The 27,810-nt window shown below is 42.7% G+C and overlaps 2 protein-coding genes across 4 annotated transcripts in view; both read right to left on the bottom strand.

The window, feature by feature from the left end:
• Window positions 1-7,291, bottom strand: part of LOC109888512 (bMERB domain-containing protein 1-like) — a 49,160-nt gene extending 41,869 nt beyond the window's left edge. The window contains exon 1 of the mRNA XM_020479687.2: window positions 6,592-7,291. Coding sequence (XP_020335276.1) covers window positions 6,592-6,676 — 85 coding nt within the window. The 5' untranslated portion in view covers window positions 6,677-7,291. The remainder of the gene's footprint in view (window positions 1-6,591) is intronic.
• Window positions 7,292-7,407: 116 nt separating this feature from the next.
• LOC109865812 (phosphoinositide 3-kinase regulatory subunit 6) overlaps window positions 7,408-27,810 on the bottom strand; it is a 30,097-nt gene continuing 9,694 nt past the window's right edge. The window contains exons 1-20 of one of the 3 annotated variants that reach the window (XM_031831329.1): window positions 27,133-27,327; window positions 25,540-25,634; window positions 25,313-25,414; window positions 24,428-24,519; window positions 23,858-23,926; window positions 23,260-23,392; window positions 22,463-22,532; window positions 22,070-22,262; window positions 20,912-21,062; window positions 18,339-18,434; window positions 17,275-17,755; window positions 16,790-16,889; window positions 14,704-14,826; window positions 13,160-13,270; window positions 12,598-12,700; window positions 12,394-12,464; window positions 11,913-12,003; window positions 11,567-11,619; window positions 11,226-11,332; window positions 7,408-9,143 (exon numbers count right to left, since the gene is read on the bottom strand). In XM_031831329.1, coding sequence (XP_031687189.1) covers window positions 8,984-9,143; window positions 11,226-11,332; window positions 11,567-11,619; window positions 11,913-12,003; window positions 12,394-12,464; window positions 12,598-12,700; window positions 13,160-13,270; window positions 14,704-14,826; window positions 16,790-16,889; window positions 17,275-17,755; window positions 18,339-18,434; window positions 20,912-21,062; window positions 22,070-22,262; window positions 22,463-22,532; window positions 23,260-23,392; window positions 23,858-23,926; window positions 24,428-24,519; window positions 25,313-25,414; window positions 25,540-25,600 — 2,367 coding nt within the window. In that variant the 5' untranslated portion in view covers window positions 25,601-25,634; window positions 27,133-27,327 and the 3' untranslated portion in view covers window positions 7,408-8,983. Of the gene's footprint in view, window positions 9,144-11,225; window positions 11,333-11,566; window positions 11,620-11,912; window positions 12,004-12,393; window positions 12,465-12,597; window positions 12,701-13,159; window positions 13,271-14,703; window positions 14,827-16,789; window positions 16,890-17,274; window positions 17,756-18,338; window positions 18,435-20,911; window positions 21,063-22,069; window positions 22,263-22,462; window positions 22,533-23,259; window positions 23,393-23,857; window positions 23,927-24,427; window positions 24,520-25,312; window positions 25,415-25,539; window positions 25,635-27,132; window positions 27,328-27,810 lie in introns of those variants that run through there. The other 2 variants (XM_031831331.1, XM_031831330.1) reach the window with 2 other exon arrangements.

The following is a 27,810-nucleotide window of genomic DNA, read 5'->3' as shown; positions in this document are numbered from 1 at the left end:
GCTGAGAGAGAAGGAGAGGGGAAGAGCACGAGAGAGAGAGAGAAATAAGGAGAGATATCCTTTTCACCTCGTCACACATAGGTTAGCCCCAGGGATGGCAGGCTGGACTGGGCTTGATGTGCAGAATCAGATATAACATCCTTTGAGGGAGCTGAAAGGAAGAGAAGAGGTGTATTCTAACTAGTACTAGCGGTGCGTGGGGAAAATCACTGGGGAAAGGCCTCCCAAGTGGCGCAGTGGTCTAAGGCACTGCATTGTAGTGCTAGCTGTGCCACTAGAGATTCTGGGTTCGAGTCCAGCCTCTGTCCAGGAGACCCATGGGGCGGTGCACAATTGGCCCAGCGTCGTCCGGGTTAGGAGAGGGTTTGGCCGGTAGGGATGTCCTTGTCCCATTGCGCACTAGCGACTCCTGTGGCGGGTCGGGAGCAGTGCACATTGGTGCGGCTGGCTTCCGGGTTAAATGGGCATTGTGTCAAGAAGCAGTGTGGCTTGGTTCGGTTGTGTTTCGGAGGACGCACAACTCTTGACCTTCGCCTCTCCCGAGTCCGTACGGGAGTTGTAGTGATGAGACAAGACTGTAACTACCAATTGGGGAGAACAAAGTGTAAAAAGCCAAGCCCCCTGTCCCCCCATCCACAAAAAAAGCCATAATACAACATATATAGCATGTGCAGTAACAGACAGTTACCTGGCCTATAGAATGGTCAAGCTATTTAAAGTTTCCGACATTTTCGGACCACTAAACAACTATTGATTTAGAACCACAGAGAGTTACCGCAAGTCACAAAGAAAACAGGAGCTGCCTCCACTATTGCAGTGTGCTTTCAACATCATCAAATCACCTCTGCTTAGTCTAATACAGTGACGCCTAAAATACACCAAAAACGATTTACTCCAATCAACGTAAGCTAAATACGATGTGGCTGTCCATGGTTCTGATTTCTGAGTGTGTGCACATTCGGGTAAGTAGAGAAACATGTTGACTCACCCTACTTGTAGAGCAAAGCCAATGCCATCCTCCTCTCTTTCATGTTGACAAAACGGTCTATCACTCTGTCATGCAGTACATGCTTTTATGTTTTGTTGTCCTATGCTACCTGGGTAAAATGCTTGCTCGCTAGCCTAACTTCTATTCATAGGAAACGTTGGCTCGTTAACATTAGCCTTCTACATCCGGCTACATATTGAACTTGCATCAAATCACATTTTATTTGTCATATGTGCCGAATACAACAGGTGTAGGCAGACCTTACATTACAAATACCCGTCAAAAAGTAAGAGATAAGAAAAACAAATGATTAAAGAGCAGCAGTAAATAACTATAGCGGGGCTATATACAGGTGTTACAGGTTCAGAGTCAATGTGTCATTGTGCGGAGGCACCGGTGCCGAGGTAATTATGTACATGCAGGTAGGGTTATTAAAGTGGCTATGCATAGATAAGAACAGAGAGTAGCAGCAGCGTATGAGGGTGGCAAATAGTCTGGGTAGCCATTTGATTGGCTGTTCAGGAGTCTTATGGCTTGGGGTTAGAAGCTGTTTAGAAGCCTCTTGGGCCTGGACTTGGCGCTCCGGTAACGCTTGCGGTAGCAGAGAGAACAGTCTATGACTGGGGTGGCTGGAGTGGCTGGAGGACAATTTTTAAGGCTTTCCTCTGACACCACCTGGTATAAAGGTCCTGGATGGCAGGAAGCTTGGCCCCGGTAATGTACTGGGCCATACGCACTACCCTCTGTAGTGCCTTGCGGTCGGAGGCCGAGCTGTTGCCATACCAGGGAGTTATGCAACCCGTCTCAGGTCAGGGGCACAACAATGTATGAATTAATGGTTGGGATCAGAATTGCCATTATAATCATTGGCCAGTTCGGGGGGAAAAGTAAAAGCACAAGTACAAATCCCTATCTCTATCCATGGCTAATTACGAAAGGGACAATTTTAGCTAGCTGGCTAATTAGCCAAAGGAGGACAACAACACAACGAGATGCAGCAATTCAAGTTTTTCTATCAATGACGTATGCTCTCAATGGGATTTGAGAGCATACTTTGTTTTGGTGCACCAGGACCATTCACAGTTGAGCTCGCTCAGTTTAGCTCAATGCTGATTGGGAGACCAGATGCTCGCTGGCTTCCTTTGCATTCAATGCTACGGGTGGCAACAATATCGTACTCGTTTGGACCAGACAGCTTCAGATAGATTGCATACACGTAGAGAGGCAGAGGGGCGCTGTTTCGCTTGCTCGGATCCTTTCTCCTGTGAGATACATTCAGCCTCTTGCGAATTGAAGGAAAATTATGAAACACAGAGAGACTAAAGATTAATTATTGTATGTTATTTGTTTTCTTCTATTTTTTGGGGAAGTCTGGCTTACATGCCACTGCTGACTAGGCTCTGTGACCTTTGGCTTGTACTGAGAGAGTTAAAAAGCTGAAGAAAAGAGACTTGATGACTATCAGCAGAGTATATCCAATCATATCCCTTTGGCATCTGTCAGCATTGTATTGTGTACACGCCTGAGACTCCCAAAGAGCCAAAGCACTCAGCTTTCTCAGCCAGGCACAAAGGATGAATACTTAGCTATATGAATCTTCACAGAGCCGCTCAGCTGTGTTACTATGACACACTTCCTGATGTGACCCGCTACGACAGCACTTACGTCAAGACAGCCATGGCACTTTTACTCCGGAGGGAGGGGTAGTCTCACCATAAAGACTGATTAGTTGACTCTGGATCTTAAAAACTTCAAACTTCATTCAAGTAAACCTGACAACACTCCCAACATCCCCTAAAGTTCAAACCTCTCTCTCTATAACTCTATTGTCTTTAGCGTCCCATTCCCATCCCTCCTCTGACCTACACTTCCCCCCTGTCAAGGACAATACACGTGGCACATTGGGATTTCAAAATGCCACAACAGGCTTCCCAAAAGCCATCAGTGAGAGGTTCACTGTGTACCCAGCCTCCGGCGCCCATTTCCTTGACAGCCATCATCACGTCTGGGGCTGAGAGGTTGGTCGGGTCTGGTGTTACTAGGCGGCATGTTCACACCCATTCACTAAGGGAAAGAGATCAGAGCTGGAGGGGGGTCATTCCTGGAGTTAGAGCCAGGGTCACTGTGAGACTGCATAGCGAAAGCGTGTGTGTGTGTGTGTGTGTGTGTGTGTGTGTGTAGAGAGGAAGAAATGGATAATAGAGATACTGGAAGAACAGTCATCCAATTCCTCTGCAAAGCTTCTCATGTTGAGACAATTTCTGTGTTCCAAACTCAATTAAAAAAGTACACTAAGTCCATGTCTCTCACCCTCCCTAAGAGAATGTCTAGCACACTGTCACTGGAGGACACTGCTGCATCTGTTAGCCGACCGTTACCACAGTGGGATTGAAACAAGGCCTCAAATTACTGTCTTTCTTCTCCTCCCTCTGTCCGTTATTTTTTTCCCCCTCCATCAGCCTGGGTGGTTTTCTTCTTAATGAGGTAGATATCACACAGTGACGGACTAACGGACAGGGAGGATGGGAGGGAGAGAAGAGGGAGGGAAGGAGGAAGGGTAGAAGGAGGGAGAGATGAGGGCGTGAGAAGACCGGAAATTAAGAGAGAGAGAGGGGTAGAGGGGAAAGATAGAGAAAGACAGGGTGAGAAAAAGAGAGAGAGATAGAGAGGAAAAAATATATATAGAGGGAGAGAGAGATATAGAAAGAGAGAAAGAAAGAAGGAAGGAAGTGCAGTAATAGCCTACATGGATTTTGATTGAAGAGAAATAGAAGATAATGACTAAAACAATAAAGTGTTTAAGTTACAAATAAATTATATAAATTATTCTCAACAAACAAACACTTTCCTATTCCTTTTGTTGTTGAAACATGAAATCAAAAGGAGAATTGTTAATGTAATGATATGAATAGTGTGGGAACAGTGTGGGAACAGTGTGTCCCCAGCCTTGCAAAACGGACACTCGCAATGTTCTCTTCCATTCTTAATGTCTTGTTAAGTCTCATCATCTATAATTTGGGGTGCAATTTACTGACTATAATGGTGTACACCCTGTGACTGTACACATTATTCTAAAACACGTTATTTAAAAAACTCACTTATGGCTTTACATCACCTGCCATCACATGGTTGGAGAGTTACTTATCCAATAGAACCCAGAGCAAGATATGTACAGTGTGGTATCCCTCAGGGCAGTTGCCTTGGGTCGTTACTCTTCTCTATTTAAAAAAATGATTTGCCACTTGTCTTACAAGATGCTAAAATTACTATGTATTCTGTTGATTGCACACTCAACACATCTGCACCTACTGCCAGTGAGCTCACTGAGACTCTTAGCAAGGAGTTACAGTCAGTGTCAGAATGAGTCATTAACAATAAACTGGCCTTAAATATATCTAAAAACCAAACCTCAAATGGAGTTGTGCATAAAGGGGGTGACCATTGAACAAGTTGAAGAAGCTGAACTCCTAGGAGTGACATTGGATGGTCAGTTATCATGGTCAAGTCATATTGAACAATGTTGTTGTAAAGATGGGGAGAGGTATGTCTGATACAAAAATATGTTCTGCGTTTTTGACACAAGTGTACCACAACTGTTCGGGCTTGATCACTGTCTGGTAATATGGCCAAGTGGAGCAAAGAAAAACCTATTAAAGCTGCAGCAGGCTCAAAACAAAGGGGAGAGCCCAGAGCAAGTATTTAGTCAGCCACCAATTGTGCAGGTTCTCCCACTTAAAAAGATGAGAGAGGCCTGTAATTTTCATCATAGGTACACTTCAACTATGACAGACAAAATTAGAAAAGAAATCCAGAAAATCACATTGTAGGATTTTTTATGAATTTATTTGTCATAGTTGGTATACCTATGATGAAAATTACAGGTCTCTCTCAACTTTTTAAGTAGGAGAACCTGCACAATTGGTGGCTGACTAAATACTTTTTTGCCCCACTGTATGTTGAGGCACAGATCTGGGGAAAGGTACAACAAGATGTCTGCAGCATTGAAGGTCCCTAAGAACACAGTGGCTTCCATCATTCTTAAATGGAAGAAGTTTGGAACCACCAAGACTCTTCCTAGATCTGGCCAAACTGAGCAATCGGGGGAGAAGGGCCCTCTGACCGAGCTATAGAGTTCCTTTGTGGAGATGGGAGAACCTTCTAGAAGGACAACCATCTCTGCAGCACTCCACCAATCGGGCCTTTATGGTAGAGTGGCCAAGCGGAAGCCACTCCTCAGTAAAAGTCACATGACAGCCTGCTTGGAGTTTGCCAAATGGCACCTAAAGACTCTCAGACCATGAGAAACAAGATTCTCTGGTCTGATGAAACCAAGATTGTACACTTTGGCCTGAATGCCAAGCGTCATGTCTGGAGGAAATCTGGCACCATCCCTACGGTGAAGCATGGTGGTGGCAGCATCATGCTGTGGGGATGTTTTTCAGCCGTAGGGACTGTGAGACTAGTCAGGATCGAAGCAAAGATGAATGGAGCAAAGTGCAGAGAGATCCTTGATGAAAACCTGCTCCAGAGCGCTCAGGACCTAAGACTGGGGCGAAGGTTCACCTTCCAACAGGACAACGATCGTAAGCACACAACCAAGACAACGCAGGAGTGGCTTTGGGACAAGTATCTGAATGTCCTTGAGTGGCCCAGCCAGAGCCCAGACTTGAACCGATCGAACATCTCTGGAGAGACTTGAAAAGAGCTGTGCACCAATGCTCCCCATCCAACCTGACAGAGTGTGAGAAGATCTGCAGAGAAGAATGGGAGAAACTCCCCAAATACAGGTGTGCCAAACTTGTAGCGTCATACCCAAGAAGACTCAAGGATGTAATCGCTGCCAGAGGTTCTTTAACAAAATACTGATTAAAGGTTCTGAACACTTATTTCATTTAAATATTTTTATTTTAAAAATTATTAGCAAATATTTCTAAAAAACTGTTTTTGCTTTGTCATATGGGGTATTTTGTGTAGATTGATGAGGGGCGGAAATTATTTAATCCATTTTAGAATAAGGCTGTAACCTAACAAAATGTAGAAATAGTCAAGGGGTCTGAATACTTCCCAAAGGCACTGCATGTATAGAGCCATGTCATCATTGAATGCTCTGCCACCAGAGTTGACTCAGGCAAAAAGCAAATGTAGCTTTAAAAACGGATTTTAAAAAAACCATATTGTATCACAGCACCTCCCCTCTTTCAAAAGATCGAATTTAACTGTACTGAATATGGATATGAATAGTGTGTCAATATAATTTTTTGTTGTTTCTTGGTGTCTTTCCAATATAGAACTCGTATATTATTTTTTATTTTGAATGTCATGTCCTTGTTTATATCTGTTTTGTACTTTGTCATGTATTTGTACGTTTTGTGTGGATCCCAGGAAGAGTTAGCTGCTGCATGTGCAGTAGTTGATGGGATCCTAACGAACTAAAATAAAACAGTAAGCTCTCTAGTTACAGCTGTTGACTGCCACCTGTAGACGTACATTTTGAAACAAACATCAACACCTGCATGCAACTGCAAGCATTTCCCTGTAATAAATACTATTGTCTTTACTTTCTCAGGTCAATTATGCACACACAAACAGTTCCACTAATTTACCTGTTTTGGAATTGTCTGTATTCCATTTAGTGCATTCCAGAGAGCCGTACTGATGTGATGATCCATGTATATTTTCCTTTTCCATCTCTCAACAGTGGGTTCGATTCCAAACTGGTCAAGGATGCACTGTCAAACAAATACAATGCTGTGTCTTGGAAACCGAAGGAAAACTGACAAGAAAAGGCAACTGGAGCAGTCTATGCGCACAGTCTTTCATTAGGTACTAAGCTGCATGGCACAGAATTGGGTAAAAACGCTTCCACAACGTGCTGGTGTTGTCACGCTCTTTCCGTTGTTTGAGCTTGCGGTGTTCAAGCCAAGGCTGATGTTTTCAATACCTATTGTACTGTAAACTCGAAGATATACTTTTCTATTAGACCATTCCGCCACCTAACGTAAATCGGTGGTACTACATATTCCCCTGGAACCGTTTTAACATTTGTGTCACAAATCCTATTCAAGTCATGGTACCATTACTAGGATTTTTCACGCATCAAGTCCAAATCATCTAAAAGTATCTCAAATGTATTGTGAAGCTCAACAAAGTCCCTTCTAGAGGATTTGAAAATGATGGGGAAAAATGCTAATATAAGTATATATGTATATACTTATGCCATAAATGCTAAAACGTTAGCAGTGGAACAGTGCCAGGGAAACTTAACCAAAGCATGTATTTCTGTCATACCTTGTCCATGTATTTCTGTCATACTTTGTCCATAGACTTCTTGCTTACAGGGTAAGGAAACCAATATGTAATTTTATAATTTGGGTGAACTATCCCTTTAAGAATCAAATAATCAGCTCATTCATACTTCATTTCAGAAAAAGTCAAACATCTCTTTTTATATCAAATATACAGTAATTATATAAAATACATTAGTATTTACACTACTATTAAACAAGTAATTGCAATGATACCATACTCCAATGATTAGTCTTACATACATAACATTTAAAAAAAATTGACAAGTGTGCAAAAAGGTCTATTGGTGATTGATGATGCATTACAAACATACCAGATCAGAACTCTTTAAGACCCTCGTTTCTTTCAATGGTATTACGACAGTGGCTTTTATAGATGTGGCCTCTCAGTCATTCAGTCAGTCAGTGTCTTTCTCTCTCTGTCTGTATGTCATCTACATACTTTTTATGGGTGCATATATGATAACTGGTCCCCATCACCTCATGATTTATTGTAAACCAGCCACTACCTTACAGCAGTGACTGTGTTCCATCACCTTCAAGTTAGGCGTGATAAATTTGTTTGAAACAAGCAAAGGGCTCAGAGTTTAACTTTCATTTTTAGCATAATAGGCCTCCTAGCATGGTCATAGTCAACCACACTGGGGTTTGCACCACTTGTTAGTATAGCATACAGAACAAAGTCATAAGCAGTAAGCCACCAGATAATTAACCCTAGGGATCTTAAAATAGGTGCTTGTTCTTTTGTGTCATGTTTTTACTGAAGGCTTGTGCACAGTGCATTCAAACCTTTATTGCTAACTCGCAAGAACTTAGATGAGCTCAGAGAGCCATATGCACCTTTAAATGGAACCTGTTTTTTTAAAGAACTGGCTAATAAATTGAAGTGACTGCTTCAACGAGCTTCTGTTGTTAGCTCACCAAGACATCAAACTATCTTTTAAGTTGTTCTTCTGCCAAGCTTAGTAATGAAAATGACCTTGCTAGGGTGATTCAGTGTCAGAACTCAAAGAGCAGCAGGTAGTGTGTTTACATGGCAAGCAGGGTTGGGGTCAACTCCATTTAAATTCAGTCAATCCCTATGGGAATTTCAATTTACTCTGTAACTTTACTGAATTTAAATGGAATTTGCCCCAACTCTCACGTCAAGGGATGGATGAATCATCCCTTAGGTTAGATGATTGGGAGGGTGGGCTACTCTTCTGACGGACCAGATTTTGAACCCAGGTTGTCACATTTATGTTAGTCCTCTGAGCTAAAGCCTATATAGGAGCTAATACCACCTCAGCTTCACTCTCATGCCTCATACACGCTCATAAAATTGTCAATTTTAGAGGCAATATTGTTCTTTGACTATGCCGTCAGTCAGATATATGCCTATGGGAACAGTATATGATAAAACTGTCACAAGCAGAAACTGGAACGTGATCCAATACCCATGGCAAATTAATTTGTTTGTTGACAAATCTAACACTTGTCAAACTCAACTAGTTTTCTTGTCAAGGTTACACCAGGTAAATAACCGCGGGTTACCCTTAGCTGCCACCCATGTTCTCTTTCCACATCCCCTCATTGCACACTGAGGCACTGTTGTGAGTGCTGGGCACATCCCTGATCGTCATACAATGTGGATGGTCTCAACATTTCAGCCTCTCTACAGTAGAGTCCATCCAGATGGTTGTGGGATCAGTCAGTTGATGATACCAGCGAAGGTATTGATTGGTAGAGGAAGTCCTTTGTTCATGTACTTGCTGAGGCCAGCGTCCCTCTCCTCTTCCCCCAAACTGAACTTGGACCGCATGGTCTTCTGGACACAGTATCCAGGATCAAGACAGGGGGCGATCTCTATGCTGGAAATGAATGAATTGATAGAGGACATGTCAAATTATGAGAGTTAGATAAGCATGTTTGACAGTTTATTTAGGCTTTAGTGACATTGAACATTGAATGAGGATTATAATATTACACTTTTTAAAAGCATATATGTGCATTTAGTTATTTACAAACAGTCGGAAGTTTACATACACCTTAGCCAGTTTTCACAATACCTGACATTTAATTCTAGTAAAAATTCCTTGTCTTAGGTAATTTATGATCACCACTTTATTTTAAGAATGTGAAATGAGTGTAACTGAGTCATGTTTGTAAGCCTCCTTGCTCACACACGCTTTTTCAGTTATGCCCACAAATGCTCTATGGGATTAAGGTCAGGGCTTTGTGATGGCCACTCCCAATACCTTGACTTCGTTGTCTTTAAGCCATTTTGCCACAACTTTGGAAGTATGCTTGGGGTCATTGTCCATTTGTAAGACCCATTTGCGACCAAGCTTTAACTTCCTGACTGATGTCTTGAGATGTTGCTTCAATATATCCACATCATTTTCCTCCCTCATGAAGCCATCTATTTTGTGAAGTGCACCAGTCCCTCCTGTAGCAATGCACCCCCATGATGCTGCCACCCCCGTGCTTCACGGTTGGGATGGTGTTCTTCAGCTTGCAAGCCTCCCCCTTTTCCCTCCAAACATAACGATGGTCATTATGGCCATACAGTTCTATTTTTGATTCATCAGACCAGAGGACATTTCTCTTAAAAGTACGATATTTGTCCCCATGTGCAGTTGCAAACTGTAGTCTGGCTTTTTTATGGCTATGTCAAGCAAAGAGGCACTGAGTTTGAAGGTAGGCCTTGAAATACATCCACAGGTACACCTCCAATTGACTCAAATGATGTCAATTAGTCTTCTAATTAGCTTCTAAAACCAGGACATAATTTTCTGGAATTTTCCAAGCTATTTAAAGACACAGTCAACTTAGTGTATGTAAACTTCTGACTGGAATTGTGATACAGTGAATTATAAGTGAAATAATCTGTTTGTAAACAATTGTTGGAAAAATTACTTGTGTCATGCACAAAGTAGATGTCCTAAACGACTTGCCAAAACTGTAGTTTGTTAACAAGAAATTTGTGTGTTTGAAAAACTAGTTTTAATGACTCCAACCTAAGTGTATGTAAACTTCCGACTTCAACTGTACATATTGTAACATGACACAATATATATAATATACACTGTAACATGGCACAATATATATATAATGTATACTGTAACATGGCACAATATATATAATATACACTGTAACATGGCACAATATATATATAATGTATACTGTAACATGGCACAATATATATATATAATATATACTGTAACATGGCACAATATATATAATATACACTGTAACATGGCACAATATATATAATATACACTGTAACATGGCACAATATATATATAATGTATACTGTAACATGGCACAATATATATAATATACACTGTAACATGGCACAATATATATATAATATATACTGTAACATGGCACAATATATATAATATACACTGTAACATGGCACAATATATATAATATACACTGTAACATGGCACAATATATATAATATACACTGTAACATGGCACAATATATATATAATGTATACTGTAACATGGCACAATATATATAATATATACTGTAACATGGCACAATATATATATAATGTATACTGTAACATGGCACAATATATATATAATGTATACTGTAACATGGCACAATATATATAATATACACTGTAACATGGCACAATATATATATAATGTATACTGTAACATGGCACAATATATATATAATGTATACAGTAACATGGCACAATATATATAATATATACTGTAACATGGCACAATATATATAACTTGTGCATATGTAACTAAAACATATACAGTATGACAAGGGCTAACCAAATGAGGTTAGGCCAACATGCTTCAGAATACATTTCAACCAGCAACCTTCTGGTAACAAGATCATGTGTCTATCCACCAAACCACTGTCTGACCTGTTTTCATTTATTTCAAGTTTTTATGTGAGGCCAAGCTACACCAACAGCTCTCACCTCTGTACGTCTCGGAAGGTCCTCCTAGAGTCTTTGTCCAGGGTCACAGTGAAGGTTTTCATCTCCAGGGTCCTGATCTTAATGTTACAGGTACGGATCTTGGCCTCCTGTGGAATGAAGTCTGTGTGTTAGGTTTGGGTTCTAGGTTTGGGTTCTAGGTTTATGAGATCATAAAGCGATGTGGCCACCAGGATTAGTCAAGCGAACCAGGCCTTTGTGACGTTAAGAACAAGGCGGAGACCCAAGAATACAGAGAGGATGAAGTAAATATGTTTAATGTTTCCGAATTTATAACAACCTTCACTAATAGACATTTGTGTGTTAAAACGGTGTAAACTCACCATGGTGTTCTTGGGTTTAGTTTCGTTGAAAGCTACTGTAAGACAGTTCAGATCTGAGGACGACAACAAAAAGAAGAACATAGGCCAGGCTTCAACAGATATACAGAATAATATGGGAAAAGTAGTAGACATTTCAGAACTTATTTTCACGTTCACACAATTGCACCAATATGCAACGGCATGGATATTCACTGCTATTTTACATTGTGACTTGTGACCCGCTGAATTGACATATGTGCCCAATGGGTGACAACTCAGCTACTACTGATCACAATACAGATCAATCTATCAATGAATTACATGAATGTTGTAAATATCATTGTGTGTGATATTTAGTGTTGCATACCTTCAGTTTCATTGGAGGAAATGGCACTAATCTGAACACCTGAAGTCCTCACTGACATACCCTTGTCTACGTCTCTACCACTCAACGACACCTGGAGAGGAGGACAGAGACACAGGACGGAGGTCATAGAGAGAAGCTAACAGCTAAACGTCAAATACAGGTTATATGACCTCTCTTCAGGTCAGGCCACTCTCATGATGCAGTTCTAAACTCTAAACAGAGAAAAACAGACGTTGCATCAACACTATCAATCCCAAACACTATCAAAATAGAGCAAAACGTCAAACACAGGTTATAGGATCTCTCTTCAGGTCAGTTAAGTTTACTCTCATGATGCAGTTCAAAACTCTAAACAGAGACAGACTTTGCATCAATACTGTGACAATAGAGCATAACATTCGCTCTATAGCCAGATGCAGCACTTTCACGTGGATGTATATTGATGAGGTCATGTTAAAAACACGGTTGATCTTTCGCCGACCTTTTTGTAGTTGACAGAGACGACGGCACCACATACGTCTCCTGTGTTCTTCTTCTGCTTGATGGTCGTGGCTGAAGAGGGAGGACAGACGTGATCAGACCGGGCGAGTGACAAAGACACGTACACACACACTTCAAATCAGTTTGAAACGAAACATCAGACGCAGTGAACGTTGATCGGGGGCGTACACAGGCTAAGTGTTACCTTTCAAAGTAGTTGGGGACTGTTTGAACTCGGGGAAGTCCAGCTCTAAGTGGGAGAGAAACACGTCCTCCACTGGGTCCTTGGTCAGGTTGGGGAAGCAGATCTAGAACATAGGCAAGAGAATGACAATCGTGGGTCAGTTGGTAAAGCAAGGTGCTTGCAATGCCACGGGGGGTCGTTTCCCGCTGGGGCCAACCGTATGTAAAAAAATGTATGCATTCATGACTGTAAGTCGCATCGGATAAAATCGTCTGCAAAATGGCATTTGGTGTTTTTTGGTCTATGAGTGAGGACTGATAATCATGAACATGCCAGAGTGCTAACGATAAACTATGCTCAGTCCATCGCCGCAGACTTAATGTCATTATGTCACACAATAGACAACAGACAGTGGTAGAGAGATTCGATAGTGCATAGGCGATAACGAGACCTATTTGTGAAGCATATGGTTACGTCTGTGTCCCAAATGGCCCCCTAGTCCCTATAGTGTGCACTGCTTTTGACCAGGGTCCACAGGGCTCTGAATAGGGTGCCATTTCAGATGCATCCTATGTCTCCTCACCTTGACAGAATAGATGGTGAAGTAAACAGGCTGCAGTCCGGTCCGCACATAGTAGGAAATGACATCAGACAGGAAGGGGTTAGGCTCTGCCTGCTTGCTGCTGTTGGACTGCTGGAGAGAGATGGGATCATGTTAGTATGGAGCCTGGGGTTGACCAAGACAGTACACATAAAAGTAGCTTTTTAATACACTGAATGTTCATGTTTTGGAAGGAACTCTATTTCATTCATGTAGAGACACAGGAGAGGAGCGCTTCTGTGGTTTATAGTTCATCCACAAGGTGCTCTTGTCACGCCCTGACCATAGAGAGCCTTTGTTTTTCTATGGTATAGTAGGTCAGGGCGTGACTGGGGGGTTTTTCTAGTTATTATTTTCTATGTGGAGTTCTAGTTGAGTTTTTCTATGTTGGTGTTTGGTATGATTCCCAATTAGAGGCAGCTGGTAATCGTTGTCTCTAATTGGGGATCATATTTAAGTAGCATTTTTTCCACCTGTGTTTTATGGGATATTGTTTTGAGTTAGTGCACGTAGCATTCTCTGTAGTCACGGTTCGTTGTTAGTTTATTGTTTATTTGTGTTTTGCCTTTGCTAAGTTTCACTTCTTTAATAAATAATGTGGAACTCGACATCCGCTGCGCCTTGGTCCGATATTCATTCCAACGAACGTGACAGCTCTTTGATCATGGGATGAAATAGGAAAAGGAAAGGAAAGCCTTTGTGCAAACAGAAGTAATCAAGGCACTCTCATGTAGTGGAACATAGTAAAAGCCTTGATTGATTTATGGCTTATTCACGGCAAGAATAAAAAACCCACCTAAGCATTGCAAAAAAAGGCCTTTTCATTCTACAAGAGTGCCTTGATTACTCCGGGAAGTTTGTGTGCGCAAAGGCTTTTTTTACTATGCAGCATCAACTTATGTTTGTTCTATTTCCCTCCCATTGTAATCCATTACCATTCATTATTTATTGGAAACTACAGCATTAAACAATGAAAACCTGACCCTGTTTCCCTGCTACGTTTCACAATCTTTTACCCCCCCCGATACTTCCCTGTCTTTCACTACACTGTGCCAAACAGTTTCTCTTCCCTCTATCCAGCTAAATGCTAAGATGACTCATAACAGCAAAGCTATTTGCATACAGTACTCCTAGGTTGCTAGTTCCGATAAGAGCCCGCAGATGTTTTTTTCACTTCCTGTAAGCAAGCAACTACTGTACAGTACTGTGCAATTTCCTTTTGTTTTGCTAATCATTCAAAACCCCTAGAAACATGCAAACGATAATTTGTTGACTTTTTTTTTATGCTCTCCCGGTGGCAGAGCATAAACCACATTCAACATAACCACACATAACTAACCACATACCTTTATCTACTGCAGATCAGACTAGTATTTTGTTTCCTCTTAAAATCCTGAAAGCTACACTTGCCAGGCTAATGAAACCAATGTATTCCAGGCAGGCTCAATCCAAAGTATCAAAAGAGAACAGAAATACTATTTGATGCGGCCATTTCAACATAACGTAGAAACAGTGGGTTACTGTACCATTTTGGCCAGCTTGGGGATCATGGAACCCAGACTGTTGATGTTGCAGTCGTACCATGGATCCACCATTCCCAAGTAGGAACCCAGGGCACAGGGGTTTTCCCGGGTTGGGGAGAGGTTTTCCTGATAGAGAAGTACAACATGGTTTATTATAGATACATTACTCTACTAAACTGTTAGGGTAACTCAACTACAGCTAAGTTTTCACATTTCAAATGTATTTATAAAGCCCTTCTTACATCAGCTGATGTCACAAAGTGCTATACAGAAACCCAGTCTAAAACCCCAAACAGCAACACAGGTGGAGAAGCACAAGGTTCAAGTTCAGTGTGAAACCAGAGAACGACATTAAGCCTTTACACTAGTGGGAATTGGCCTATATGAATAGGGCTACATTTAAATGTTTCTTACAGGAAAAATATGAAAACATTTACATAACCACGGTAGCAATTGAAAGGGAACAGTTTGGAGATTTGGGGAAAATTATAATACCAAAGTTGAGGACACAGTTCACGTGACACAAGACTGAATCCAAACGTCACACTGTTGATTTTATGTGCATTTTATATTTACTGTGCTTTTTGCCACATTTGTTGATAACAAAATCTGAAAATACTCTGAATACATTCAGTAACATGATAAGAATATTCCTGGAAAATGTGGGGTAGGTGCAACATAACATAAAAACAATAGTCTCCAAGTGGCCACACCCCTCTCTAAAGTGGGCACAGTTCCTAAGTCATTTCAATACATTTTTATGACTCAAAAGAAGAGTCTTCAACTATAAGGTGCTTGGTTGTTTTTTTAATAGCTTTCCTAGCTTGTGCCTTTGAGGAACTACAGCAAGCACACTTGTAGTTGTTTTGTTTGGAACACTGCCCTCCATCCCCGACCATCACACAATGACTGTTGTTGTATACGCAATCCTGAAACAGACCATTATAAGTCACAGTGGGCATCATTTGAAAGCTTGTTCTATTGCCAACATGACTAGCTAAGTTATAAAATACGATCTTACAGTGTTACGCTTTCACAGGGCAATTCAGAGAACATATCGTCATTTTGGTGCCCATAGAAAGGAATGTTCAGGTGCATTCAGGTGCATTCAGGTGCATTCAGGTGCATTCGGGTACGTGTTTCGCTGCGGATTTTCTTCATAATACACAAACATCCCACTGGGCACAGACGTCATTTCAACGTCTAGTTTTTATTTACATTTGGTTGAGTTGCCAACGTGAAATCAACCAAAAATATCACTTTTATTGGATTTAGGTTAAAAGTTGGGTGAAAAAAACCCACATTTCCTTACGTTGATGAATTTTTCCAAATCCAATCAGTTTCCACGTTGATTCAACATCATCATATAGATTTTTTGTTGTTGAAATGACATGGAAACAACATTGATTCAACCAGTTTTTGCCAAGTGAGATTCTGTTCAGAACAACCCAGGATATGACGACATGCTTCTACATTTGCATTGCTTGCTCTTTGGGGTTTTAGGATTCTGTATAGCATTTCGTGACATCTGCTGATGTAAAAAGAGCTGTATAAATCAATGTGATAGATTGATTGATGCCATCAAACATAGTGATCATAAACGTTGACTAGATTACAGGAGTTTTATGATATGGAAATGTGAAGTGCACATTTGGACATCTCATCTTTCAAAATACATAGTCCTCTTAATTTACAGCATTTCCCTCACTCAGACAACAACAAATTACAAAAGTTGTCCAATTAGTGGGAGGCATGTGGGCAACTTCTTGTCGCGTGCGGTGCTCAAGTTCAGAACGGTTGTCAGTCAAAACTCATTCAGCACTGTGAAGTGCAGAGCCTGAGCTATGACGCCATTTACAGCATATTCCTGTACATTGCGTTCCAGGCACTTATCAGTGTTCCAGGCACTTATCAGTGTCCAAATCTGCCATTTCAACCTGCATATCATTCTTTTGATGTGATCATTTCACATACTGTCTGTGGATGTGTGTGTGTGTGTGTGTGTGGGGGGGGGGGGGGAAACACTGAAATGAGTGTCTCTTGACAGGTTGTAAACTGATAGGAGTGAAGTGTTAGTTTGTGGTCTTACTCTGACAGGACAGGTGGGACTGGGATCCTCACAGACAGGGATGTAGTAAAACTGGAAGTTGACTTTCATGGTCAGAAAGAGACGACGCGCTTCCCTTTTCCTGCAGAGTGAAACCAATGATTAACTAACCCTCAACCCATGCTAGACAGAAACCCGAGGAAGAATCCCATTATATTTCTGACGCATTAACTATTAATGTGTCATGATTTCAATTCAACTTCCTTCTTCCTGACTAGACCACAGAAATGGACAGTTAGTTTCCGATTTCATTTTTTGGACATTATTAAGAAATAAAACATTTTCAACAGCATAGTATAGGGCTAACCAAATTGAGATGTTGTAGGTGGAACTGTCTCCAAAAACTATACTATGATCATATCTAACAGAAATCTATTATATCCAGTATTCATTCTAATATATCCAATATCCACTACAAACTACATGCAGTCTCTCAGACTACATTACCCATGATCCTGGTCCCTCACCGGAGAAAGTAGAAGGCCTTAGCCAGCTTCCCCAGCACCCTGTCGTCCCCCATCACCACGATCCGGGCCGTGAAGTGCCTCTGCTGCTTGGAGAATGAGGGGGTCCCGCTGCACCCCGCCTTCCTATGAAGTGCCCCCCCCCCTCCCCCGGCCACACCCCCGCTCTCCTCCAGAGCGTCCTGCATCAGGGCCATATTGTCCGTGACTGACGGCCTCATCTTGATGCCTCCTCGTCGGGTTAACCTGGCCTCCCCCTCCTCCGAACCACCAGAGGGTTCCACCACTGAAGGCTCAACCCCAGGGGGAAGGTCCCTCTCGATGCCGCTGTCGTTGGACATCACGGAGTGGCGGGGCATGGCGGAGGAGGAAGTGAGGTCGGCAGGGAGGTCGGCGAGGTCAAAGTCGGTCTCTTGGTCCTGGCTGAGGCAGAAGTGTTCAGACGACATGGAGCTGGAGCGCACACACTTGGCCAGCTCGCGCCCTGGTGGTAGAGGTGACATCAGAGAAATATGAATCAGAAGACATATATACTGTATCTCTATAACATGAATGTCAATACAGGTCACTGGAAACAGGAAGCAGCGAGACAAGAAAGAGCTATAATATTGGACGTTTGCATCGGGTGAGAACACAGTGTGTTAGAATAACACTCCTCATTATCAGGATTATCCATAACCATGGTAGCATCCACATTAATGGAGAAGTGTTCAGAAACATATTATATTCTTATTTACAATAAAAGTGACTCCAAAATGACAGAATACATTATTTACCATTCATTTCTATTGGGCCCATAAAAAAATCGGAAACACAACCAAAAATTAACTGCAAATGCAATCAATAAGTTCGTAGAGTCACAAGCTTGATATCGTCATTGCGTACTAGGAATATGGGATCAAATTATAAACTTGTGACTACTTTATTTATAAGAATCTTTAGGGGTGTAAATCATTTTGACCCCAACCTTTTTGAGAGAAAACAAGTATACTGTTATTAAACAGAGTAACAGAGTTCATGTAACAGAGTTCTCTCATTGCATATAAACAACAGATTTCACCACTCACAGATCTCCTCATCCTCCCTCCACAGGTGGAAGCTCATCTCCGGATTGGGAAGCGGCATGTCACACAGGCATCCCCCACCACCGGAGGACAATGTGTCTAAACCAGGAAGAGCCCAAACTGTCACAATGACACCAGAAACAACACAACACCCGCTTACTTCCTGGTCCCCATCCCCTACACTAAGTATATGGTCTCACAGCTGGCCTGAGAGACAGTGTACTGTCCATTTGAAGGATAGTTGTTGTGATGAGAAGAAAAAATACTCGACAGATTTAGACATGGAGGAATACAGTGTGAAAGACCAGCTCCTATACAGCGATCTATTAATAACGGTCCCAAAGTCAGAGTGACTGCTATACAGCGATCGATCTATTAATAACGGTCCCAAAGTCAGAGTGACTGCTATACAGCGATCTATTAATAACGGTCCCAAAGTCAGAATGACCGCTATACAGCGATCTATTAATAACGGTCCCAAAGTCAGAGTGACCGCTATACAGCGATCTATTAATAACGGTCCCAAAGTCAGAGTGACTGCTATACAGCGATCTATTAATAACGGTCCCAAAGTCAGAGTGACTGCTATACAGCGATCTATTAATAACGGTCCCAAAGTCAGAGTGACTGCTATACAGCGATCTATTAATAACGGTCCCAAAGTCAGAGTGACTGCTATACAGCGATCGATCTATTAATAACGGTTTCAAAGTCAGAGTGACTGCTATACAGCGATCGATCTATTAATAACGGTCCCAAAGTCAGAGTGACTGCTATACAGCGATCTATTAATAACGGTCCCAAAGTCAGAATGACCGCTATACAGCGATCTATTAATAACGGTCCCAAAGTCAGAGTGACCGCTATACAGCGATCTATTAATAACGGTCCCAAAGTCAGAGTGACTGCTATACAGCGATCGATCTATTAATAACGGTCCCAAAGTCAGAGTGACTGCTATACAGCGATCTATTAATAACGGTCCCAAAGTCAGAATGACCGCTATACAGCGATCTATTAATAACGGTCCCAAAGTCAGAGTGACCGCTATACAGCGATCTATTAATAACGGTCCCAAAGTCAGAGTGACTGCTATACAGCGATCTATTAATAACGGTCCCAAAGTCAGAGTGACTGCTATACAGCGATCTATTAATAACGGTCCCAAAGTCAGAGTGACTGCTATACAGCGATCTATTAATAATGGTCCCAAAGTCAGAGTGACTGCTATACAGCGATCGATCTATTAATAACGGTCCCAAAGTCAGAGTGACTGCTATACAGCGATCTATTAATAACGGTCCCAAAGTCAGAGTGACTGCTATACAGCGATCTATTAATAACGGTCCCAAAGTCAGAGTGACTGCTATACAGCGATATATTAATAACGGTCCCAAAGTCAGAGTGACTGCTATACAGCGATCTATTAATAACGGTCCCAAAGTCAGAGTGACTGCTATACAGCGATCGATCTATTAATAACGGTCCCAAAGTCAGAGTGACCGCTATACAGCGATCTATTAATAACGGTCACAAAGTCAGAGTGACTGCTATACAGCGATCGATCTATTAATAACGGTCCCAAAGTCAGAGTGACTGCTATACAGCGATCTATTAATAATGGTCCCAAAGTCAGAGTGACTGCTATACAGCGATCTATTAATAACGGTCCCAAAGTCAGAGTGACTGCTATACAGCGATCTATTAATAACGGTCCCAAAGTCAGAGTGACTGCTATACAGCGATCTATTAATAACGGTCCCAAAGTCAGAGTGACTGCTATACAGCGATCTATTAATAACGGTCCCAAAGTCAGAGTGACTGCTATACAGCGATCTATTAATAACGGTCCCAAAGTCAGAGTGACTGCTATACAGCGATCGATCTATTAATAACGGTCCCAAAGTCAGAGTGACCGCTATACAGCGATCTATTAATAACGGTCACAAAGTCAGAGTGACTGCTATACAGCGATCGATCTATTAATAACGGTCCCAAAGTCAGAGTGACTGCTATACAGTGATCTATTAATAATGGTCCCAAAGTCAGAGTGACTGCTATACAGCGATCTATTAATAACGGTCCCAAAGTCAGAGTGACTGCTATACAGCGATGTATTAATAACGGTCCCAAAGTCCGAGTGACTGCTATACAGCGTGTATTAATAACGGTCCCTGAGTCAGAGTGACTGCTATACAGCGATCTATTAATAACGGTCCCTGAGTCAGAGTGACTGCTATACAGCGATCTATTAATAACGGTTTCTGAGTCAGTGACAGCTGCACTGTACGGTATGTGTCAGCTTGAAGACACACTAACACAAAAAATGGACAGCATTGGCAGTATTTATCTGAATACGCCCTATGTGAAAAATGTATAACTACTTATATACATGTACCAGCTGTAATACCTTGAAGTGTTGTCTACGGTAACGTTACCCTTCCAGTTTCATTTGGAAACAGAAACCAAATGCTAGTCTAAAGGAAATGGGAGATAATGTCTGGATGCTGTTTAGATCATTTGGTTTTGGTTTCAAACAGTCAAAAGATGACCCCTCTATGATAAGGATACTGTACCTGATGTGTCAGTATGGGTGAGGATCTCTCTGTAGAGTTGTCCCAGTCTCCCCCTCAGCACCACCCCTTCCCCCTTACTGCCCTCCTCCACACTCTGCTCCAGACTGGCCACCACTTCCTGGAAGTACGGCTCCACGTCCTGGCCAATTTCCTGCCACACACACACGCGCACACACAGACACAGACACACACACACACACACACACACACACACACACACACACACACACACACACACACACACACACACACACACACACACACACACACACACACACACACACACACACACACACACACACCGTCTATGAATAGAATACAGGTGAAAGGCCACCAGCGACCAGACAAACACATCTGAAAGTCTGAGTTTGACACATCCTGTTGAGATGAGTGTTATATTAGGACCAGTGTGTGTGTGTGTGTGTGTGTGTGTGTGTGTGTTTTAATGGGAATGGTGCTAACCTCTGTTAGATCATGGAACAACACAACTAAACAACACGCTATTGAGACATTATAGATCATTTCTGGTGTGTGTGTTGCTGAATATGACTGAGATGGCATGTATGAGGCACCAGTAGACAACTTTAGCTTACTGAGCTTTGCTTTGGTGCAAATTGAAATGGCATAAACCACAAAGGGGCTTGCGCAATACATTGAAATAGAAACTAGTATCAAACACAAAGAGGTATTGATTTAGATCACTTTGAACAAAACACAGCAACATTTGCGAAAACAAAACCAACGTCAAACCGAGATCAAACAAATACCAAGACCATAAAACAGGTTTCTTTACTCTAGAACAGAAGTCAAACCCAAAAGGTTTTTCTACTATGTAAAAAGTGCTGTGTACATAACATGTGGTTAGAATGTACATGTAACAAAAAACCATGTGGTAGAAACTAAGTTACTTCTGTTCTCCGAAGAGGGATGGACGGGAGAATAAATAAAGAAACTAAGTTACTTCTGTTCTCCGAAGAGGGATGGACGGGAGAATAAATAAAGAAACTAAGTTACTTCTGTTCTCCGAAGAGGGATGGACGGGAGAATAAATAAAGAAAAAAAAGAAAGAAACTAAGTTAAATTAAGGCTTTTACCAAGAACCAAGAAACGTCATAGCGAAACTCAATGTTAACACAACCACAGCGCAACCACACAGACCTTCAGTGCCTGTGCCAGTTTAGGACTGTGACACAGCTCCCCTCCGAGAGCAGCCTGGATGGAGTGTTGGACCACGGTCCGCATGTGGTCAAGGGGATTCAGATACCCCCCTGACCCCGAGGCCTCGATGTCCCCCCTCAGCGCCTCACCGTGGGGGCCGGAGAAGACCGCCGGATCGGCGAACACAAACACCCTAGGAGACCGTAGGAGAGATTGAGTTATCGCCTTTGGTTATCCTTGATCAACCAGTTCCCCGGCAGTTCACATGCAACCTGCTGTTACTACGACTTTATCTACAAACAGCATATCCTTCTATAGCATAAGGAAAGGTGGCTTCTGCACTGTACTGTGTCACCGTGTTGTATGCAACAGCAAGTTAGGTTGTCCTCTCACCTCTCCTGAAAGGGATGGTAGTCATTCTTCAGGCTCTGCTCTGCGACCACCATCCTCTGATACAGCACTCCTGTGGGTCAAAAGGATGTACACGTTTAAAATGCGTGGCATTCTCGTACCACGGCCAGTGGACACGTTTAAAATGCGTGGCAATCTCGTACCACGGCCAGTGGACACGTTTAAAACGCGTGGCATTCTCGTACCACGGCCAGTGGACACGTTTAAAACGCGTGGCAATCTCGTACCACGGCCAGTGGACACGTTTAAAACGCGTGGCATGCTCGTACCACGGCCAGTGGACACGTTTAAAACGCGTGGCATTCTCGTACCACGGCCAGTGGACACGTTTAAAACGCGTGGCAATCTCGTACCACGGCCAGTGGACACGTTTAAAACGCGTGGCATTCTCGTACCACGGCCAGTGGACACGTTTAAAACGCGTGGCATTCTCGTACAACGGCCAGTGGACACGTTTAAAAAGCGTGGCATTCTTGTACCACGGCCAGTGGACACGTTTAAAATGCGTGGCATTCTCGTACCACGGCCAGTGGACACGTTTAAAACGCGTGGCATTCTCGTACCACGGCCAGTGGACACGTTTAAAACGCGTGGCATTCTCGTACCACGGCCAGTGGACAAGTGGAAAACAAAACATCCCTCTTCATTATAACGTGTATTACAGTAAAACGATGATCACCTTTCGAAGATAGTCAAGTCTACCAATAAAGTCTTACCTAAACACATAATAGAAAAATACATCATTCGGTTGGACGAAGGATGTATGTTGGTTTCAGTACCTGGTGTGTAGCGTTCTGTCTTCATGCGTCTGGTGTAGCTGAGGCCTACAGTACAGTAGGGCTGGGGGAGGGTAAGCAGCCTCTTACAGAAGTCGTACACCCGCTTGTACAGGTCGTCAGGAACATAGGCTGACTGGAATGTACACAGATACATGCACGGTTAGCACGGTTAGCTGTCCTCGGACTTACCTGAACCACCAAACACAATTGGTATGGTACATACACACAAGCCTTAAATACAGTATAGTACCATTTCCCTCCATAAATACTTGCACAAACTTCCCAAAACCTCAATATACATTATATGGCTCTGGTAACAACAATAACTGTCTCTTTTAGTAGACACCAACAGATAAAGAAGAGATAAAGGTCTACGACAGTACAGAGTCCTGACCTCGCCTGACCAGGAAGTGTAGGAGACGATTAACAGGAAGTAAGACTTCATCGAATCGGAGGAGCTCATCAAAACAGTGGTGGGAAATGATCCAATCCCCCAAATGAAAGCTTCTACCCAGCCAACCCTGAGACAGGTCTGTAAAGATGCTGTTGTCATGTCTGACAGGTGTTTCCTTGTGTAATGTAAGCTCCGGGAACCTACCTGGATGACAGCATAGATGAGTGTGTGGAGCAGGGGGATGATGTGTGTCCGACAGTCTACCCTCTCAGCCTGCAGAAAACAAGAGACAAGCACACAAACTATTGTGTTAATCAGTTACTCACTAATACAAAGTTTGTCTGTAGAAGATAGCTTGTCTGTTACCCCCAGGGGCGGACTGGGACCAGAAATCGGTCCTGGCATTTCTAACACATTGGACAATTATTTTCCTTGAGGCCTCCACACCGGCTAATTATTAGCAAGTTAAATATAATTTTGTGTAGAAAAAATACAAGTTTGACAGACCCACTGGGCTAAAAATAAACCCTTCCAAAATGCCAGATGGCCAATCCACCACTGGTTCCCACTAGACATAACATTCATGTATCACATCATTGCACAATGTCCTCGACAATCTCAGTGTTCTTTTCAAGTTGATTTGGGTAGCAATCGTTGATCGTCTTATTATGTCTCTTGACACTACAGTGAAGACTAATAATGAATGGCCCCAGAGACTTATATTTCTCCATATAAGGCCCCGGAATGGCCTAATGGCGCACACTGATGACATACCCTTTCCAGCTCCTTGACGATGACTCTCACTAGAATGAGACTGTTGGCAGGATTGTTCTGAACCTTCTTGTGCAGCGTCCATCTTAGCATCCCTTCGAGTAGAAACACACACTCAGCACTTGCAAACATTTCCACAGACATGGCACTAAACAGCACTCACACTCTCTGTTGTTTCCATAGACAAACGTCTACACAAACAGCTGGTGTGACTCAGTGCCAATGCTTTGTTCCATTGCACAATGAACCCAAACCGTGGATAAAACTAATAGCTGACTCAATGCAATTTTCCGATTATTGGCAGGCAGAGGTTATGTGTCATCCTCATGTGGTTTGGGCAAATTAATATGGCCTGGTCGGAACATTAAAGAGGATCAACTCCTTCTGGACGGTGGAGCAGAGAGGCAAGTCGGGGACCTTTAGTCCATTTTAAACCTAGATGCTTTGTATGTAAGGCATAGGTGGCTGGTGGCACTTTAATTGGGGAGGACAGGCTCAAAGTAATGGAATAAATGGAACGGTATCAAACACACCATTTCCATGTGCTTGATACCATTCCATTCACTTCCTTCCAGCCATTATTATGAGCCATCCTCCCCTCCCCAGCCTCCTGTGATATAAGGGTACCCATATGTATCGTTATTGAGCTTTGGGTCAGTAATGTGGGGGTTACTTGATGAAGCTTGCTATGCATCTAGCTAGCAATACCAGTTGAAGCTAGCCAGTTAGCGACACCTCTGAACAAACCAGACTGGAAATGTCAAACAAAAGCAGCCTGACCTGAAACGGAGCCAAGCTCACTGGAAAGCAAGCCGGTTCACTACCTCTCAGCTCTGCTCAACTCAACAGTGTGTAAACCCCATAAAGAGTCTAGTGGAAACTCCTTACCTTTATTGAGCACAGAGGAGGGGTGTTGGCTCTCCAGCTCCCTGAGCACGGCCTGGACACTGCGGTAGATGTCCGACTCTGAGGCCAAGGGGGCGCAGCTGCCTGGAGAGTCAGGGGTCAGCGATTAAGAGTTCATGTTAATACAAGTCGTACAGCAAATGTTCCATTTTGGATCAAATGTACATGTGTGCCGCTGTTCAAATGACACCCTATTCCCCATATATTACCTATAGGCTCCATGCTGCTCGGGGGGCTGCTCGAGCTATCCCAGGCTGCCTTGTTGGTCATGTCTCACATGCATGGTGGGGCCACGGCCTGGTGTCTATAGGGACGGAACAGGGAGAAAGAAAGTCTAATCTGTTAGCGGTACCCACCGGAGGCATGACATGGGCTCTTGAGGGCTATTTAACCTAGGAAAAAAGGCTATAGGCTTAAAAAATTTACTGGACATTCTTGTGGCACAGAGGTGTTAGGACTTGTGAGTCCCCAAGAGTAGAGCCAGTGAATTGACCACGGACATCACACACACACACACACATACACACACACACACACACACACACACACACACACACACACACACACACACACACACACACACACACACACACACACACACACACACACACACACACACACACACACACACACACACACACACACACACACACACACACAACCCTGAGCTATATCACTGGACATAATGACTTTCAGCAGCAGGTGCCGAAGTCACAGTCCCACTACTGTTCCAATAGAACAAGGCTGATCGTTCTCATTGCCTCATAAACAACCTCTTTCTCTGCTTCTCTTTCTCACAGTCTAGTTTATCGCCGTACAAATAGAATTATACCCCACGCCAAATGTTTCATTTTTTGGCTTTAGTTAGAGATCAGTCATCTACCCACCTGTTTCACACCATCCCCCATAACAAAGACTAAAATTACCGGGGATGTATGGAGGTCTATGGGACAGCTTCACACGTCAAGTATAAAACGACCAACCATGTCAAAACGAAAGTTCCCAACACCGAGAGACGATGACTTCTTGATATTCAGATCTGTGATGAGTTCACTTACAGTATACATGCAGGACGCATCATCACAAGACAAGATAGAATCAAATCAAATGTTATTTGTCACATGCGCCGTGAAATGCTTACTTACTTAAATGCTTTTAAGCCCTTAACCAACAATTACAATAACAAATCAAATAAAAAGTAAAAAATAGAATAACAATAACGAGGCTATATACAGGGGGTACTGGTACAGAGTCCATGTGCGGGGGTACGGGTTAATTGAGGTAGACTAACAGTGAACTAGTGAAACTGCTGTGGAGGTATAAACATTATTGAGCATAAACAGGTGTATTACTGTATGTTGCCTTAGAAACAGAGGATATGGGACTAAAAGACAAGTCCTTTTCCATTTGAATGAAATTGCCAAATAGAATATACTGCATTGATTCTGCAACAACTATACCAACAACTTGACTTTCACGACATGCCTCAGCTAACAGCATACCTAGATGTTTAAAGAAAGTGAAAAATACTCAGCATAAATAACTGTATTACTTCCTGAGTTTTGAATCAACTGACCCAAAATAACACAGCTGAATTGTATTGTCCCCATACTACTCTATAAAGTCTCTCTCGCTCTCTCTCTGTCTCTCTCTCTCTCTCTCTCTCTCTCAAAACTCTCTCTCTCAATGTTAGTTCTCATACCGAAAGTTCACAATTAGTTTGCAACTTCCAGTTCTATCCCAGATACATCCATCATCCAGTACCTACCGACCAAAGCACCCGAAACAGGTGATCCGCCTACCTTTTCCCTGCCAGAAAAGTTCCTCTTTCCAGCAATACCCGAAAGGTTCCCTGAGGCGTTTAATTTCCGACACACTGGCTCAGTGTTCAACGTGCTGCTGCAGGATCTGACAGAGAGAACAGTGAAGTGGAGTGAACTTCCTCTAACTGGGAGGTGGTGACGAGCTGGTGGGGTTGGTGACAGAGAGAGTGGCAGTGTTCTGAGAGAGAGAGGTAGAGGGGGAGAGAGAGAGGTAGAGGGGGAGGAGGAAAGTGAGGTAGAGGGGGAGGAGGACGTTTGGGGCAAAGGTAACAGCAGCAACCTGTTTGAACTGAGTTTAATGTTGCATTTTTCCCCTCTCTTTCTCCCTCTCCCTCAGGCTGCTCTGAGGTTGTTCCTGAGGCTACAGTAGAACATGGAGGTTTAGTTGGAGGGGATTTAACCTTGATCCCTGTAATAAAGCACGACACAGGGAATGACAGCAACAGGGACAACAGCGCTGCCTCAGCAACTCAGCAACTGCCTGAGTGACCACACGTTTCCTGTTCCTGATGCACCCCTCACTCACTCACTCACTCACTCACTCACTCACTCACTCACTCACTCACTCTCTTCCTTCCTTCCTTTCTCTCTCTCTCTCTCTCTCTCTCTCTCTCTCTCTCTCTCTGTCTCTCTGTCTCTCTCTCTACACTCTGTCCT

This window comes from Oncorhynchus kisutch, linkage group LG1 (assembly GCF_002021735.2).
Source record: "Oncorhynchus kisutch isolate 150728-3 linkage group LG1, Okis_V2, whole genome shotgun sequence".
Classification (NCBI taxonomy): domain Eukaryota; kingdom Metazoa; phylum Chordata; class Actinopteri; order Salmoniformes; family Salmonidae; genus Oncorhynchus; species Oncorhynchus kisutch.
Note: the sequence above shows the minus strand (reverse complement) of the source record. Positions and strands in the feature narration are given on the sequence as shown.